This window comes from Littorina saxatilis, linkage group LG8 (genome assembly GCF_037325665.1).
Source record: "Littorina saxatilis isolate snail1 linkage group LG8, US_GU_Lsax_2.0, whole genome shotgun sequence".
In the NCBI taxonomy this organism is placed as follows: domain Eukaryota; kingdom Metazoa; phylum Mollusca; class Gastropoda; order Littorinimorpha; family Littorinidae; genus Littorina; species Littorina saxatilis.
In genome coordinates this window covers 17411202-17428354 of record NC_090252.1, presented here as the reverse complement: position 1 = coordinate 17428354, position 17153 = coordinate 17411202, and the positions used below count along the sequence as shown (strand labels likewise).

Genomic DNA, 17153 nt, shown 5'->3' with positions numbered 1-17153 from the left:
ACGACAGTGATCAACACCCAAGGTTCTTGAGAAAAGGTGAGTTTTTGCTGCTATGATATTCTATGAAGTGAAAAATTAGGCTAAACATTTGTTAATAATAGTTTTTCTTTCGATTTCACCTAGTCAAAACTTGACTAAATGTTTTAACATAGAGGGGGAATCGAGACGAGGGTTGTGGTGTATGTGTGTGTGTGTGTGTGTCTGTCTGTCTGTGCGTGTGTGTGTGTAGAGCGATTCAGACTAAACTACTTGACCGATCTTTATGAAATTTGACATGAGAGTTCCTGGGTATGATATCCCCGGAAGTTTTTTTCTTTTTTTCGACAAATACTTTTGATGACGTCATATCCGGCTTTTTGCAAAAGTTGAGGCGGCACTGTCACACCCTCATTTTTCAATTAAATTGATTGAAATTTTTGTAAAGCAATCTTCGAAGAATCACTAGCGAGGGGTGTCTCGGAAACACGTTGGCAAGGAGCACATATGGATTATTGTACCTCTTTCACAACCCATACAAACGCGACCAAGGGCGGATCCAGGATCTTAAGGAAGAGGGGGGGCCAACCAAACTTTTTTGCACAAACTTGAAGGCGCGACGCGCCTGAATTGAGGGCACAAAGCGCCCCAATTGAGGGCGCGAAGCGCCCGAACATGCTAGGGGGTTCCGAGGGCATGCTCCCCCGGACTTTTTTTTTTAAATGAAGCAAAATGCTGCAATCTTGGGCCACCTCAGCTCCGCAACTATCTTTAAATCATTTCTCTCTCTCTCTCTCTCTCTCTCTCTCTCTCTCTCTCTCTCTCTCTCTCTCTCTCTCTCTCTCTCTCTCTCTCTCTCTCTCTCTTTCTTTTTTTTTCCCTGAAGGGGGGGCCCGGGCACCCTTCGCCCCCCCCCCCTCCCCCCTAAACCCGCCACTGGCGACAGAATTATTTCCGAACATCGCCATTTGCACAACTGATATGCAATAATACTGATTCAAAATAAAAATAAAAATTTCTATTACATTATAAGTTATTGAGACATCCCAGTGCACTAAGGGATTTATAGAGCAAATCGAGAAAATTCATTATTGAACGAAGCGCATAGCGCTGAGTTCAATCATTATTTTCGAGATTTGCTCTATAAATCCCTTAGTGCACTGGGATTGTTTCAATACCGATATTGTCAGTACCGCCAGAGAAAAAAGAAGATTATAAACGCACATTTTGCTACGCGCATTTGGATAGGCGTAACTGTGTCGTCAGGTTTGTGTCGGATCTACTTTTGTGTGGGCTGTCTCAAGTGTGTCGTGCTTCCGTCACACGCAAACTCTTGTTTAAATTTCTGTTGGTAAATTCCATAGTAGCGTTAAGCTAAAAAGTGATCTTTCATACAGACCTCATTTACACTCGCAGAAAGGACTGTGCTCTTAGTTATTTGCGATTCGAAACCTTCATCGAGCTTCGACAGATTGACTGTGCAGAGTGTTGCCCCTTGAATTGACTCCAAGGCCACGGTTAGCACATTTTCAAAGTAAATGTGGAATGTTTCTCGTGTTGTATCTTCACTCATCGGGGAGTCGGGTACTATATATGAATGGTTTCCGAATTATTATTTCAAGGCAACAACAAGGCAAGGTAAGAATGCTCTGAACTCTACACGTATTATATCCCCATCGCTTGTTTGTTCACATTTGCCCGACATGTTAATTTGCTGCGGGGTTTATGTCGTCTGCAAGGCGGCTAGGGCAATCGAACCACTGAACTGCAGTCTCATTTCAAAACCTAAAATCAGTTGCTCGTCTGCACACATGAGGCAGGCTGGTAATAAGTTTTACACATGGTAAGAACGTTCTTAACCCTACACGTTTTCGATTCCGATTGTTGTTGCCTTGAAATAATAATTCGGAAACCATTCATTTACTGAACTGATGCAGTCGTATTTCAGTGTAGTCTACTGTAACAGAGTCTACTTTCAAATGCTGGTCTAGCTGGTACGTTATCGGAATAACACTTGTGTTTTCTGTTTGCCGCTGGGAATTTTATACTAACTCATCATTTGGTAATGTGGTTAATAAGCTACATGCCACTAACACGGCATATGAGAAGAATCTTTGCAAGTCAAAACGAGAAGAGACCATTGTGGAAGAGACACAGCCGCTTCTATTTTTAGATCAGTGGGATTCACTGTGGCACAGGCGCCTGCGATCTGTCAGAAAAAAAACCACTTCTGCTTTGAGCCGCAGGAAATGTATGGTTATTTTTTGGTAAAGTGGAGAATATAAGCTACATGTCATTAATTAATTCTGAGGATGAGAGTACAGTCTCGCTTTGGCAAAGGGCGTAAGAATACGCTCTGTGGAAAAGTTAGCGCACTCTTGGAGTGCGCTAACAGATTTAAGCGCATCACCATTAGTCAATCAACTGGTTCACATCAGTCATGTGACACCAGTACTTACTGACAATTATTATTATCTTCTTTTTATATCTTTTACTTTTTTATTTGTTTGATCAGGCAGGCGAGGCTGGCCGCTAGTGGCAGGTGTCTTTCTGGGAATCACCATTACCCTGTACTTTGACTTGAACACAACGCTCCACATTTCACACGTGCACGAAAGGATGAGTTGGCCGGCGTTAAACACATTTCGGATGAGAATGACGTCCCCTTCTCACGCAGAGCGACAGAATGACCTCCCTTGCCCCGACCTAAGCAGGCTGGCTGCAGGTGAGTTGCGGGGTGGAAGACCTCTGGATTTAACACTTCCCCTTATTTTAACGGCAAACTCCTCTCATAAACGGCCATTTATAAAGCGCCTCATCAGAAGATCAAAGCGCGTGACAACAATACATGTATACAAAATTCATACAATCACTGTCAGATTCAAACAACACATCATGCACATCTCACATCCCCAGACTCTATGCTAAGGAACTATCCGTAATGTTGTTGGAACAAGTGAGTTTTCAAATTGGACTTGAAAGATGAAATGGATGGAGAGTGACGTAATTGAAAGAGGAGTGAATTCCATAACTGAGGGCCATAATACGAAAACGTGCGGAAGCCATGAGAAGCGACCTTGACGGAGAAGTGGAGCATCATCAGAAGAACCAAGGGTGCGAGAGGGGAGTGTAGAGGGAGACCAGTTCCGAAAGATAGGCAGGCCTTGAAAAGTTTGGCTCACCATCTCAGATCTGTACAGGCGTTTACGTGAAATAAGACCAACCCTCCATTTGTACACATACCTAAAATCAAAACCCTGGCTGCTTGCTGTCTTGGCTTTGAATTATTTTTCATGAAAAAATCTGAAAAAGCCAACAGTTGCGTCTGTAGTTTACTTGTTACCATCATATTGCTATATATACAGTGAAACCCGGCTATATTGAAGTGGCACGGGACCCGGGAAGACCTTCAATATAGCCGGAACTTCAATATAGGCAATTCTCGGTTATATTGAATTTCCCTCGTTGTTCCTTCAGAAATTCAATATAACCGAACTTTTTTTCACTATACGTTCTTATTTCCGTGTCCACACATTGCGTTTGATGTGAGATATATTCCCATTAATCTTTCACCTGTTGGCTGTTGTTCTTCGAGCCACCTTGCTTTCAGTTCTGCACACACACACACACACGGACACTCACACACACGCACGCCCCCCCCCCTCCCTTACACACACAAACACACATTCCATAATCCTCAGCTACTTCCTTTCTTTTTTTGCAGCCGGTTTCCAGCTTCTGAAAAAGCTCGATTTTTCTTTTAATTGTCAGACTCACCCTTTTTACATTTAGTCAAGTTTTGACTAAATGTTTTAACATAGAGGGGGAATCGAGACGAGGGTCGTGGTGCATGTGTGTCTGTGTGAGTGTGTGTGCGTCTGTCTGTCTGTGCGTGTGTGTGTGTAGAGCGATTCAGAGTGAACTACTGGACCGATCTTTATGAAATTTGACATGAGCGTTCCTGGGTATGATATCCCCGGACATATTTTTCATTTTTTGGATAAATGTCTTTGATGACGTCATATCCGGTTTTTTTGTAAAAGTTGAGCACTGTCACACCCTCATTTTTCAATCAAATTGATTGAAATTTTGGTCAAGCAATCTTCGACAAAGGCTGGACTTTTGGTATTGCATTTCAGCTTGGAGGCTTAAAAAATTAAATGACTTTGGTCATTAAAAAATCGAAAATTGTAATTACAATTATTTTTTTATAAAATGATCCAAATTTACGTTTATCTTAGTCTTCATCATTTTCTGATTCCAAAAACATATAAATATGTTCTATTCGGATTAAAAGCAAGCTCTAAAAATTAAAGAATATAAAAATTATGATTAAAAATAATTTTTTTAAATCGATTTAAAAACAATTTCATCTTATTCCTTGTCGGTTCCTGATTCCAAAAACATATAGATATGATATGTTTGGATTAAAAACAAGCTCAGAAAGTTAAAGCGAAGAGAGGTACAGAAAAGGCGTGCTTTGTAGCACAGCCCAACCACTACCGCGTTAAACATGCTCGTTAATTTCACTGCCTTTTGTATGAGCGGCGGACTACGGTCATTGTGAAAAAAAGCAGTGCGTTCAGTTTCATTCTGTGAGTTCGACAGACTAAATGTTGTTATTTCGCCTTACGCGACTTGTTTGTTTTGCAGCCATTTTTGCTAGTTTCATTTTTCATTTAAATTTTCATTACTTTATTGTCCCATCGCTGGGAAATTCGGTTCGCTTCCTCCCAGGTGTCTGCGTGTTTAGGTGTATTCAGCCACCTGCACTTATGGCCGCAGAATGACCAAGGTCTTTTACGTGCCATTGTGATGACACGGGGGTGGGACATGGCTTCCGTCTCTGGGTCTGCACATAAAGTTGACCCGTGTCCGTCCCGGCCCGAATTCGAACCTGCGACCTCCCGATCACAACGTGAGTCCAGTGCTCTACCAACTGAGCTACCCGGGCTGCGAATTTGCGATTCCTAAACGCCCCACTGAACGACTGACGTCACAGCCGCTTCGGCCTTTTCCGGAGGAACACCGCGTGCCACTTCGATCGCGTTGCACTTGCAGTCATTCGGCGATGCCACCTTGATTATCAGTTAATAAAGTTATTATTCAGGCAATATGAAAGAAATTAGTTTTTTCTTTTGTTACACTTACACATAGTTTTATGAAGATCAATTTCAGACTCGGCAAAAGAATGGTTGTATCATGAGCGACTGTCACAAGCGAGAGGTGCGGTTCGCGCGGTGACAAAAATAAAGCAAACAAGAAAAAAACCTGTAACCAGGAAGGGAGTCGAACCCGAGTCAGCTGACCTTCAAGCTGGAGCTACTAGGCTACGACAGCAACTGACAGACAGGGTTACAAAAGTGAAGGCATTTCAGGGTTACTCCGTCGTATGTGGCGTTTCTTGCACATGAAGGTTCTGTTACCAACTCTACGGCTAAGAAAGGTTGCATTTGAAGTTAAATGTCCACTAAAATATCAAAGGGAACACCAATTCTGAACAACACAACGGGGGTTTGCGCTCGCCTCTCGCAGTCGTTCAGGTGAAACCAAATCGGGACAGCAGATATTTGAACACTTCCACGTCACACTGAAACACTGAGCTACAGTTTAGTAACGTGATATGTTTTCAATTGTTCGTTCACTTATATTGCTTTCAGATTTAACACACCAAGATGAATGAAACATAGGCACGGTTTTCGTTGCGAAAATGTGCAATGGCAGTGCTACGCGATCGAAGTGTGTACACGCGGTGTTCCTCCGGAAAAGACCGAAGCGACATGTGACGTCAGTCGTTCAGTGGGGCGTTTAGGAATCGCAAATTCGCTACCGGGCCCCCGTACGGCAAAGGGAAACTACTCGCATGAACAAGAGAAATTAAGTCGGGGAGATCTACGCACCACAAGACTACATGGCGTAGCTGTCAGAGGCCCGGGGCATTGTTAGACTGTAATTGTTAACAGAGACCTCCTGACTCGAAAGTTGATGCTGATCTGGCCTCTCCCCTTCCTCAACTGATTGCGCTGACAGAGGTGTGTCATATCATTCGGCGCCCGTGCAGTCATTGTTCTTAAAAATAAAAAGTTAAACAAATCTTTGGAGCAAACATTTAATATAGCCAGGTAAAAACGTCCCGTGGGTTTAATTTTTGTTTCAATATAGCCGGGATTTCAATATAGCCGACTTCAATGTAGCCAACATTTTTTACCAAAGAAAAAGAAGAGCTTCAGCTGGGACCTGAAAAATTCTTCAATATAGCCGGGATTTCAATATAGCCTACTTCAATATGTGACCCTCCACCCCGAAATGAGTCGCATGTCACCTTTGCAGGATTTTCATATTTTTACATTTTCCTAAAGAGTTTTTTATGCTATATCCAGTGGTGAAAACCGTTTTAAAAAAAGAGCGAAAACGGTTTGAGTTATAAGCATGTGACTAAGGTGACCCTCGCACTGTTACCAGACACGCCCCGGACTTATATTAAGTCTAGCGCAGAACCGCGCGAGGTGACATGCGACTCATTTCGTGGTGGAGGGTCACATATAGCCGGGTTTCACTGTATTTCAAAAAATTAAACTGTGCACAGAGAGCGCCAAAGGGGTTAGTTTTGCTGCCTTCACCTTTCCGGACTGGGTAAGGACTGGTACTCATTTCTATCTGGGTGGACTAGAGAGCTCTCGGGAAATGTGCGTAGTTATTTCCTTGAGGAAAGTCCTACGAACATAACGGTGTGTACCAATTTAACTTTCAATCAATTCAGAAGATGATTTGATTGCTTTTATCTTTTACTGTTATTTTTAGTCCACGTCAACTTACGTTTTACTTTTGCATGCAGACGACGATGACACGGTTTCCAAGCAACTGGAGAAGGAGGTGCGCGTGCTCGTCTGGGTGATGACGCATCCCGACAACCACCAATCAAAAGCCCGCGTGGTACGAGACACGTGGGGTCGGCGCGTGAATAAATTATTATTCATCAGTTCCATCAACGATAGCAGCATTCCCACCATAGCAGTGAATGTGAGCGAAGGAAGGAAGCATCTTACAGCCAAGAGTCAGAAAGCATGGAGATACGTCTATGAGAACCACTTCCACGATGCCGACTGGTTCATGAAGGTGTGTGCGTGATCTTGAGAGTGTGTTATTTACGAGGGTAATGGCTCGTGTAAGCACAAAGTCATTGCCTTTTTTTACGACCAGCCCTTGTCCTAAAAGAGGGACTATACTACTAATAAACGTTAAATGAATAAACTATTACGTGAAACAAAAGTACTGCATGTCAAAATGGCTTTTGCACGTAAGTGGTTTGTTCACATCTTAAAGGATGAACAAACCAAGTCAAGAAAGTAAACAGGCAGCAGCATGTAAACAGAAAGAGAAAAAACTTCAGAGCAAAAGCGATTAGCTTTGCAACACATGTTGAAGCACAGCCATATATATTAACGTGAAGAGATGATGATGATGGAACTTTATTTTTCAAGGATAGAGGTTTAAGGCGACGCCTTTTCTTACAACCGGTCCTTACTTCTAATACAAATGTCTAATGATAAATGATAAACAAGTAAAGCAACATGACAAATAAACAAAGTAAACGAACGAACCAGCAAACAATCGACAAGTAAGCAAACAAGCAAATAAACATAAACAACAAAATGACAAAGTAAGCAACATACAAATCGAAAGCGAAACATGCAACATGTTAATTGAGGTTACACATGTAAAGTGATCGACGGTAAAGAGACAGAGACAGAGACAGAGACAGAGAGACAGAGAGAAAGACAACCAGCCAGACAGACAGACAGAGAGAGGGTCAGAGAGAGTGAGCCAGACAGAGATAGATACGCACAAAGAGAAAGAGAGACAAACAGACACAGAGGGAGAAGAGCGTTAAAGGGGAGGGAGGGAGGTCAGCCTCGCTGTCATTCCGATAGAACATTTGGTAGTTTTTACATTTAGTCAAGTTTTGACTAAATGTTTCAACATAGAGGGGGAATTGAGACGAGGGTCGTGGTGTATGTGTGTGTGTGTGTGTGTGTGTGTGTGTGTGTGTGTGTGTGTGTGTGTGTGTGTGTGTGTGTGTGTGTGTGTGTAGAGCGATTCAGACCAAACTGCTGGACCGATCTTTATGAAATTGGACATGAGAGTTCCTGGGAATGATATCCCCAGACAATTTTTTTCCTTTTTTTGATAAATGTCTTTGATGACGTCATATCCGGCTTTTTGTAAAAGTTGAGGCGGCACTGTCACGCCCTCATTTTTCAATCAAATTGATTGAAATTTTGGCCAAGCTATCTTCGACAAAGGCCAGACTTTGTTGTTGCTTTTCAGCTTGGCGGCTTAAAAATTAATGGATGAGTTTGGTCATTAAAAATCTGAAAATTGCAATTAACATTAATTTTTTTTTAAACAACCCAAAAACAATTTCATCTTAATTTTCATCATTTTCTGATTAAAAAAACATATAAATATGTTATATTTGGATTAAAACCAAGCTCTGAAAATTAAAAATATGAAAGTTATGATTAAAATAAATTTTTCAAAGTCGATTTGAAAACAATTTCGTCTTATTCCTTGTCGATTCCTGATTCCAAAAACATATAGATATAATTTATTTGGATTGAAAACACGCTCAGAAAGTTAAAAAGAATACAGATACAGAAAAGCGTGCTATCCTGCTCAGCGTAACCACTACCGCGCTATTCTTGATTATCAATTTCACTGCCATTACCACGAGCGGTGGACAGACGATACTATGAGTATGAGTATACGGTCTTGCAGAAAAAATGCAGTGCGTTCAGTTTCATTCTGTGAGTTTGACTGAGCTTGACTAAATGTTGTATGTTCGTCTTACGCGACTTGTTAAGTTAGTTTGTTTGTAGTTTAGGTCCCCTTCCTCTCACCTTCCTATTTTGTTTTTTGTTGAAAACACATTTAACCAGGGATTTTGTTTGTTTGTTTGTTTAACGCCCAGCCGACCACGAAGGGCCATATCAGGGCGGTTAACCAGGGATTGCATTTGGACTGAACGTTGAATTTGAGAACGGAGGTTATTGGATGGTTCAACCACGAGGCACGGGGAATCAAACTGGGCGTGTTTGCGTGCGTGCGTACATGCGTACATGCGTGCGTGCGTGCGTGCGTACGTACATGCCTGTGTGTGTGCGCACCTTACCCTACTAACTTCTTGAAATTAAATAATCATAAAAAGACATACAAACAAGAAATTGATTTGTATGAAACTTATACATTGTGTCATTGATGAATATCATTAATGCCCAGTACTGCTCATGAATCATTCTGATGACCCTTTGTGACGTTGCCCAACAGGCTGACGACAACACCTACGTCATCATGGAGAACCTACGCTACTTCCTGTCAGGGGAGAACACAAGCGAGCCCGTCCATTTCGGACACCTGTTCAAGACGATCGTCAAGCAAGGTTTCTATAGCGGGGGGTCAGGTTACGTCCTGAGCAAGGAGGCACTCAGACGATGGGGAGAAAAAGGTAATCAATGCATACACATATATATACATAATACATAAAAATAGATTTGGTTTATTTAATGTCACTCTGTAAACAAATATTTGGCGAAATTTGTCTAAGGTTAAAAACACACGCACGCGCACACACCCTTTCCCTTTACACTCTCGCGCATCTGATTACTTACCTTACCTACTTTCCGATCTTGTTACCCACCCGGGTCGTAGGGGCACTGCACTGATGAGCAAATATATTTGGGTAAGAGGGGATATTCTTAAAATGGTCTGATGAAAATATAGTGTGGTAATAAAAGGCGACGGCGTTGGATGCAGTATGGTCGTTTCATATCCATGTACCAAGTGGGTGAATGTGCAGAAATGCATGCGATGGCTGTAATGTTATGACGTCATTGAAAACCGTGTTCTATTGTCAAAATGCAAGAACCCTGACGTAAGATGTTGCTAGGGATTCTGGGAGAATCATGGCGGAATAAAAGCACGCTAACCCTCCATGCCTGTGTCTGCTTCATAAATACCAGTTTGTTTATATGCATGTGACCGTCCAATACGACGAGAACACGACAATGGCTTACAGCGACAGTAACATGATCGGCTACGAAAATGTCGTGGTGTTGTTCTAGGCCCCTTACCGCCTCTTGGCCGTCTTCTGAACGATTGTTGTCGGTAAAAAAAAAAAACGCTCCAAATCTGTCGTCTTTTGTCGTTAGTGCCATTTACTGTTAACCCCCAAAATAGGGACCAAGAACCTTCATAGTGTTCTGTGACAGGAAAAATCATGGCCGGTTTGTGCAGAAGAAGAAGTTGGGCCAGTGAGTTGTCTTTGTGTTGATGTTACTAAATTGTTAAAGCCCCACTGAGTCTGCCACAAATGGTTTACAGAACGATTTAAATCTTCTCACGAAAAAAGCAGTTCTGACCTTATGGAACACACTTGCAATAGCATTGAATAGCATTAAATGACACAGTTCGTTTAAATGGCTATTTAGCTTGCGTAAACCACACACCAGTTTTCGTGGTTTATCTACCCCTGAGCCATCGTGGACCCAATGATCCACTTTCCTTTTTTCACAATTTAGTCGTCAGTTTGTGATTTCAATGCGACTCGCTGTATCTGCAATAGCACGTTTTTGTGTACATCTGAATCTAAAATGCAACAAACGACTGCGGCGAGTCACACGAACTTATCGGCGGCGGTTGGCTTCAAAGAAGCAAGCGCTATGCAGAAAATTCATCTGCTTGGGCAAACACGACCTTGCGTGGAAGCAGGTCAAACTTTAAACTTCGAATGGGTGTACTGATCTTGTCTTGATGAAAAAAGAATTCTTTTATGATTTAAGAATGTTTGTGTAAGAAGCTGTCAATTTATTATTTAGATTGTAAAAGTTAGGTCTTGTGCCAAAACGAGGCTTCCGATTTGTCTAATGGTAAATCCGTTCTGACTGCACGAAATAAATTCTTTGAAAATGTCTCACTCTCAACGGAAAGCAACCAGAATGTCACAGTTTGTACTGTATGTAGAGGTTCGGGGAGCTCAGAGATCAGAAACGGATGGTTTACGGGATGCTGAGTGTACCTTTAAGCCCCTAGACACAGACAGGATTGTGCTGACGTCAAATAGTTTTAAGCCAATAGATACAGTTCTATTTCTTTTGTTTGTGTTTTACAGTTTGTAAGCCCCTAGAAACAGACCTTCTTGGGTTGGTGTTACATAGTGTGAAGCCCTGTCCACACAGGTAAAGGCGGGGCGGGGACGTAGCTCAGTTGGTAGCGCGCCGGCTTTGTAGAAAGTTGGTCGCTATCAGCGTGAGTTCGATCCCCACGTTCGGCGAGAGATTTATGTCTCGGAGTCAACTTTATGCAGACTCTCTTCGGTGTCCGAATACCCCCGTGTGCACACATTCGCACGAAAAACATCCCAAGTTCACAGCGAAAGTCTCAAGGCTTGGTAAACACGAAGACACGCATGCATCATCTCTCGTCTCTAATTATCATGATTGTATTTCAATACTTTGACGAAGAAGACAGCCACAGCGGGCTTGTTCGAGTCAAAGTATCACACCATCAGCGTATTACCAATACCTGTCCCAATATAGACCAACTGGTCTAAGAGGACGTTAAACCCTAATAGTCAGTCAGTCAGGTAAAGACGTGGCCAGACTGTGCAGACAGGACGAGAGACAGGACAACGCTATGGGCCAGTGTATTGTCCTCAGTGTCATATAGTTTTGATCCTCAGTTGGTTTCTTATAGTTTTAAGTACCAGTTGGTGCCATACATGTTTAACGGTGTTCACTGTGCACCGTGCACACGTGGAAAGACGTGGCCAAGCTGTGCAGACAGGACGGGCCGCGGGAGGACAACGCTATGGGTCAGTGTAGGTGTCGTATAGTTTTAAATCCAGTAGGTGTCATACATGTTTAACGTTCACAATGCTCTGTGCACACAGGGAAAGACGTGGCCAAGTTGTGCAGACAAGACGATTCGGGGGAGGACAACGCTATGGGCCAGTGCATGGAGAGCCTTGGGGTGAGAGTGGATAACTCGACAGACGCGCTTGGACGCACACGCTTCCATTGCTTGAAGCCGGAGCACCACGTCGTGGGCCAATACCCGGCCTGGTACCACAGGTTCGACGCCAACGGAGCCACAGTTTTTAAGGTACAATGACCGTGCGGGTACGGAGACCCAATTTAAAGGGACACACACACACACACACACCCACACCCACACACACACACACTCCCTCTCTCTCTCACACACACACACACACACACTCTCTCTCTCTCTCTCTCTCTCTCTCTCTCTCTCTCTCTCTCTCTCTCTCTCTCTCTCTCTCACACACACTCTGCCTGGTACCATAGGTTCGACGCCAACGGAGACACAGTTTTCAAGGTACAATGAACGTGCGGGTACGGAGACCAAAGTGAAAGGGACACACACACACCGAGTCTCTCTCTCTCTCTCTCTCTCTCTCTCTCTCTCTCGGCATACACACACACATACACACACACGCACGCACGCACGCACGCACACACACACACACACACTCACTCTCTCTCTCTCTCTCTCTCTCTCTCTCTCTCTCTCTCTCTCTCTCTCTCTCTCTCTCTCTCTCACTCTCTCTCACTCTGCCTGGTACCACACGGGGGAAAAAAACCTGCAGACCTGCTAGTGCCTTATCCCCCTTCACAAGCACAAGAACAAATGCTCACGGAAAAGATCCAGTAATCCATGTCAGAGTTTGGTGGGTTATAGAAACACGAAAATACCCAGCATCCGAGTTTAGTTAAGGGTTGAATAGAAGACACCGCCCGCCTTAGAATTTGTGTTCAAACGCTCCATAATCCAAATCTAACTTCGGTGTTGGGTAGTCTTTCGAGACAGTATATATATATTTTCCAATGGACATGCAGTGTGTATTGCGTTTAGCCCCGCACGGTATGGAATCTGCATGAGGTTGCTAGATTACACATTTGAATTTATGAACCCAACGGTTTTCGTCTGCTTCGACGAATGCGTACCCCCCAGGACTAAATAAAATATGACGAAGTACGGATGTTTTTGTTTTAACTTCAGGTAATCATGGGTGCGATTCTTCCGGTATATGCCGAAAATCCGGATTGGATTATAGCCTTCTTCTTTTTTTCTCTCTCTTTTTTTGGGGGGAGGGGGGGGGGGGGAGGGGGGGGGGGGGGTCGGTTCAGGATTTATGACATTTTTTCAGTCCCACCCATGCGTAATTTACATCCTTGTTTTCTTTTCACTTCAGGGACGAGAGAAAATGAGCGACTACGCCATAGCCTTCCACTACATCGAACCGTGGCAGATGGAGGTGATGGAGTATTTCGTCTACCAGCTCACGCCCTACGGAATTGTCAGAGGTCTTAAACATCTCAACCAGCCCCGTAACCACACGCATTTAAAAGTGCTGTACTGGTAGTTGGTTCTAATGATGTTTCTTCTGCCTTCTGCTACGCTGCCAGAGCTTGGCTTGGCACTGAGAAACTCGACAAGCCAGACGACCAAAGACAGACTGAATACAGTGATGCTTCTCACTGGAGTATTTATCTTAGCGTCCGGCTTGGTCCAACTTCGATTCGAATAATCTTCTACTTATAATAGAAAAATGTTATATATAGAGTGGAACCCCCAATTAAAGACCCTCCCGTTTTATGCATGTTTACCCTGCACAATAATAAACTCAGTCGATTCGTAAAAAAAACAATAGTATAATACACCGGTGATTTTAGATGTGTAATATGCTGTTACCTTTTTTCTGCCGTCTCGCATCATCACCGGTGATATTTGTCATGGGGTCGGAACTCTCAACAAAGATCTACTGTGGCACATTATTATTATTATTGTGATCATTTTTATGCGCCTAATCTAGATATAGCCCTAGGCGCTTACATATTAATTTCTGCCGTTTGAAATTGAATGTTTTACAGACAGAAAGACAAACAGACATTTTTTTTACACACAATATATAACGCATTCACATCGGCCAGTGAAGCTCAGTAGCCTATTAGGCGAGCATTCACCTTTCACGGCCTTTATTCCAAGTCAAACGGGTATTTGGTGGACATTTTTATCTATGCCTATACAATTTTGCCAGGAAAGACCCTTTTGTCAATCGTGGGATCTTTAACGTGCACACCCCAATGTAGTGTACACGAAGGGACCTCGGTTTTTCGTCTCATCCGAAAGACTAGCACTTGAACCCACCACCTAGGTTAGGAAAGGGGGGAGAAAATTGCGGCCTGACCCAGGGTCGAACACGCAACCTCTCGCTTCCGAGCGCAAGTGCGTTACCACATGTCTTTGGCAATAGAAAATGTTTGAAAATAACAGTCTGCCTGTGTTTTTATGATTGTGCAAAAGTTGCACCCCTTCCAAACAATAAAGAAAATACTCCATGTCCCTGTTCAGTTGAACCAAGCGATAATGGAGTCACAGTTTTGTTTGTTTGTTCGTTCATGGGCTGAAACTCCCACGGCTTTTACGTGTGTGACCGTTTTTACCCCGCCAGTTAGGCAGCCATACGCCGCTTTCGGAGGAAGCATGCTGGGTATTTTCGTGTTTCTATAACCCACCGAACTCTGACATGGATTATAGGATTTTTTCGTGCGCACTTGGTCTTGTGCTTGCGTGTACACACGGGGGTGTTCGGACACCGAGGAGAGTCTGCACACAAAGTTGACTCCGAGAAATAAATCTCTCGCCGAACGTGGGGACGAACTCACGCTGACAGCGGCCAACTGGATACAAATCCAGCGCGCTACCGACTGAGCTACATCCCCGCCCCCGGAGTCACAGTGAATAATGAGATCCGATGTGCAATGTTATGCAGTGTCTGCTCGATACGACTGATGTCGCTTTCTTCAGAAAACTCGCTCATCAGAGCAGCTCACCATTCGTCATGATCGCTTGCCTTCACCTTTATGAGGCGGGCCAAGCGTGTGTTGCCCCACTCCTAGCATATATATATATATATATCCCATGACCTCCCTTCTTTGTCTCTGTTACTTCAGTATGGGTATATATGTTGTATTTTTATAGCTCAATAAATACATCATGGACTCCAAAAAATATATGATAGTGCAGATTCCGATTTGGGCAAAGGACTACTTTCCTCCCGACCTTTGACCTCGCGCCGAACAATGTGACACATTTGTATGAAGTTCTAAAATCGTATTGCACGGCTCAGAAAACCATATCAGTTGCACGCAAAAATGAATCTCAGAACTGATCTGATGTATGAGATGCAATAAGCAAAAGTTTCTTTCATTATGAAAGCAATGCAGGTCGAAAAAAACGAACATTCAACTTACAAGATAACCAGATGCTAGCGAACCAAAACAAAAACACGAGTACCCTCCCCTTGCATCGTTAGCAGACGACTTTTGAGAATCTGTCGGCAGTGTGTTTTGGTGTGCGCCTTCAGCTATCAAACATCGGCTGTTTCACGTGTTTTGCGAGCAAGTCTACTCTTTTGCCTGGCTCTGCAGTAAGTCCACATATTTTTCCGTAATCCAGTCATATTCCTTCAAAATGCAATCAATCGGCGGTGACAGACGTGTCGGTCGCGTTTTCCTCTCACCCATACCAGTTTAAGTTCATCCATGCAAACACACTCGCAAAACAGTTTATCACGTAGATACATTTCAAATAGGGAGCAAATGGTTAAATCTAAACCTACATATTTGTTCCCTAAGATTTGCTTCTCTGTCAATAAGCCTAATTACACACGTTCGAGAAAAACAACGTGGAATCATTCTGAATCGAGTAAGCCAAATGGGTCCCAAACCCGTTTCGCCCGTTCTGCCGACCTGAAACGCAAAACAAAAGAATTGTGCGCTTCAACTAAATTAATTTCTATTCGACTTCATTACTTTCTTGCAACTTATGAACCTTTACTTAAAGCTTTTAAATGGTCTGAAAGTAGTGTTACCGCGTACTTATCGATGCACTCATTCGTTTTATTTTTTCAGCGACGGTCACTTAGTTTAAGGTTGCAAAAGGGCTAAGTCTCGCTGGCAACAGTTTTACCCAGCACAGATCGCAACAGTGCCGCTAGTAGTCTACACTTTGTGTTTGATGGTAGAATGGGATATACAGATTACAACACTCGTGGTTTTTTATATGGCTTGTATTTCAGTCAAGACCCAGCGGGAATATCAATCGAGAGCCACTCGCCAGAGGCTCGTGTCTCCCGATGATATTCATCCGCTGGGTCTTGACTGAAATACAAGCCATATAAAAAACCACTCGTGTTGTAACCTATACATATATATATATAACCACGTCATGTCCCAAATAGACACTAGTTCTGGGGACAGAAAAACCAAGTTAGCATAGCATTGCCCCACTGTTTCCAAGGGAGGAAGCTCGTCCCGAAAGTCATCCCGACAGAGTTATTCATTGAATTCGTCCATTGCACATGTAACACTGTCAACCTGGACTGCACAATGCTTACTTCCACGTCAGTGTGTGTAAAATAGGTGAGGGTGTGGGTTTTTCAATTTTTATTTCATTTTATAATGATTTGTTTGACATTTGACGGAGCTTGAATTTTAGCGGAACAGCTGAAAACATATCCTTACTTTGTTATGTAGCGGGAGAGCCCAACTAGCTCAGAGTTGCAGGTACTCAATGACCCCACCTTCCTTCTAGTCACCCCCACCTTTCCTGTAGATACCCCCATCCCCTCCCTTACAGCCAGCCCACAGCGATCACAGAGTCTTTGAGGGTATAAAAGAGGCCGGCTCGGCGAGTGTCGTCTTTCTTAGCGCATAACCACTTCATGTCCCAAATAGAAACTTTACTACTGGGAGTGTCGTCAGTCAGCGCTGAATAAGTGCTTGCTCTCTTTTCCTCGTCCCTTTCTCTCTCTCTCTTACACGCTGCATAAGTGTGTACTCTCTATCACTTTCATCTGTCTCTGTTTCGTTGTTCGTTTTGTAACTCAGCGTTGAATTTAAATGCTGTGTGTCCTGCTTGTTCGTTTTGTCTCTCAGCGTTGCATTTAAAAGCTGAACGTTTGCATGTTCGTTCCGTCTTTCAGTGTTGAGTATACGTGTTGTTGCCGTGTCTGTCTTGTGTGTGAAACACTGAGAACAGGAATGATATAAGCTTTCACAAGAAAAGAGCCGTAGTAGTGGGGCTCGTATGTTGCA

At 43.3% G+C, this 17153-nt stretch overlaps 1 protein-coding gene across 1 annotated transcript; it reads left to right on the top strand.

Moving 5' to 3' along the window:
• The first annotated feature begins 2157 nt into the window (after positions 1-2157).
• Positions 2158-15292, top strand: LOC138972949 (glycoprotein-N-acetylgalactosamine 3-beta-galactosyltransferase 1-like). The gene is made up of 5 exons (XM_070345609.1): positions 2158-2701; positions 6812-7092; positions 9304-9481; positions 11924-12135; positions 13247-15292. The coding sequence occupies exons 1-5, from the start codon at positions 2596-2598 to the stop codon at positions 13415-13417; spliced, it is 948 nt and encodes a 315-aa protein (XP_070201710.1). The 5' UTR covers positions 2158-2595; the 3' UTR covers positions 13418-15292.
• Positions 15293-17153: the final 1861 nt, after the last annotated feature.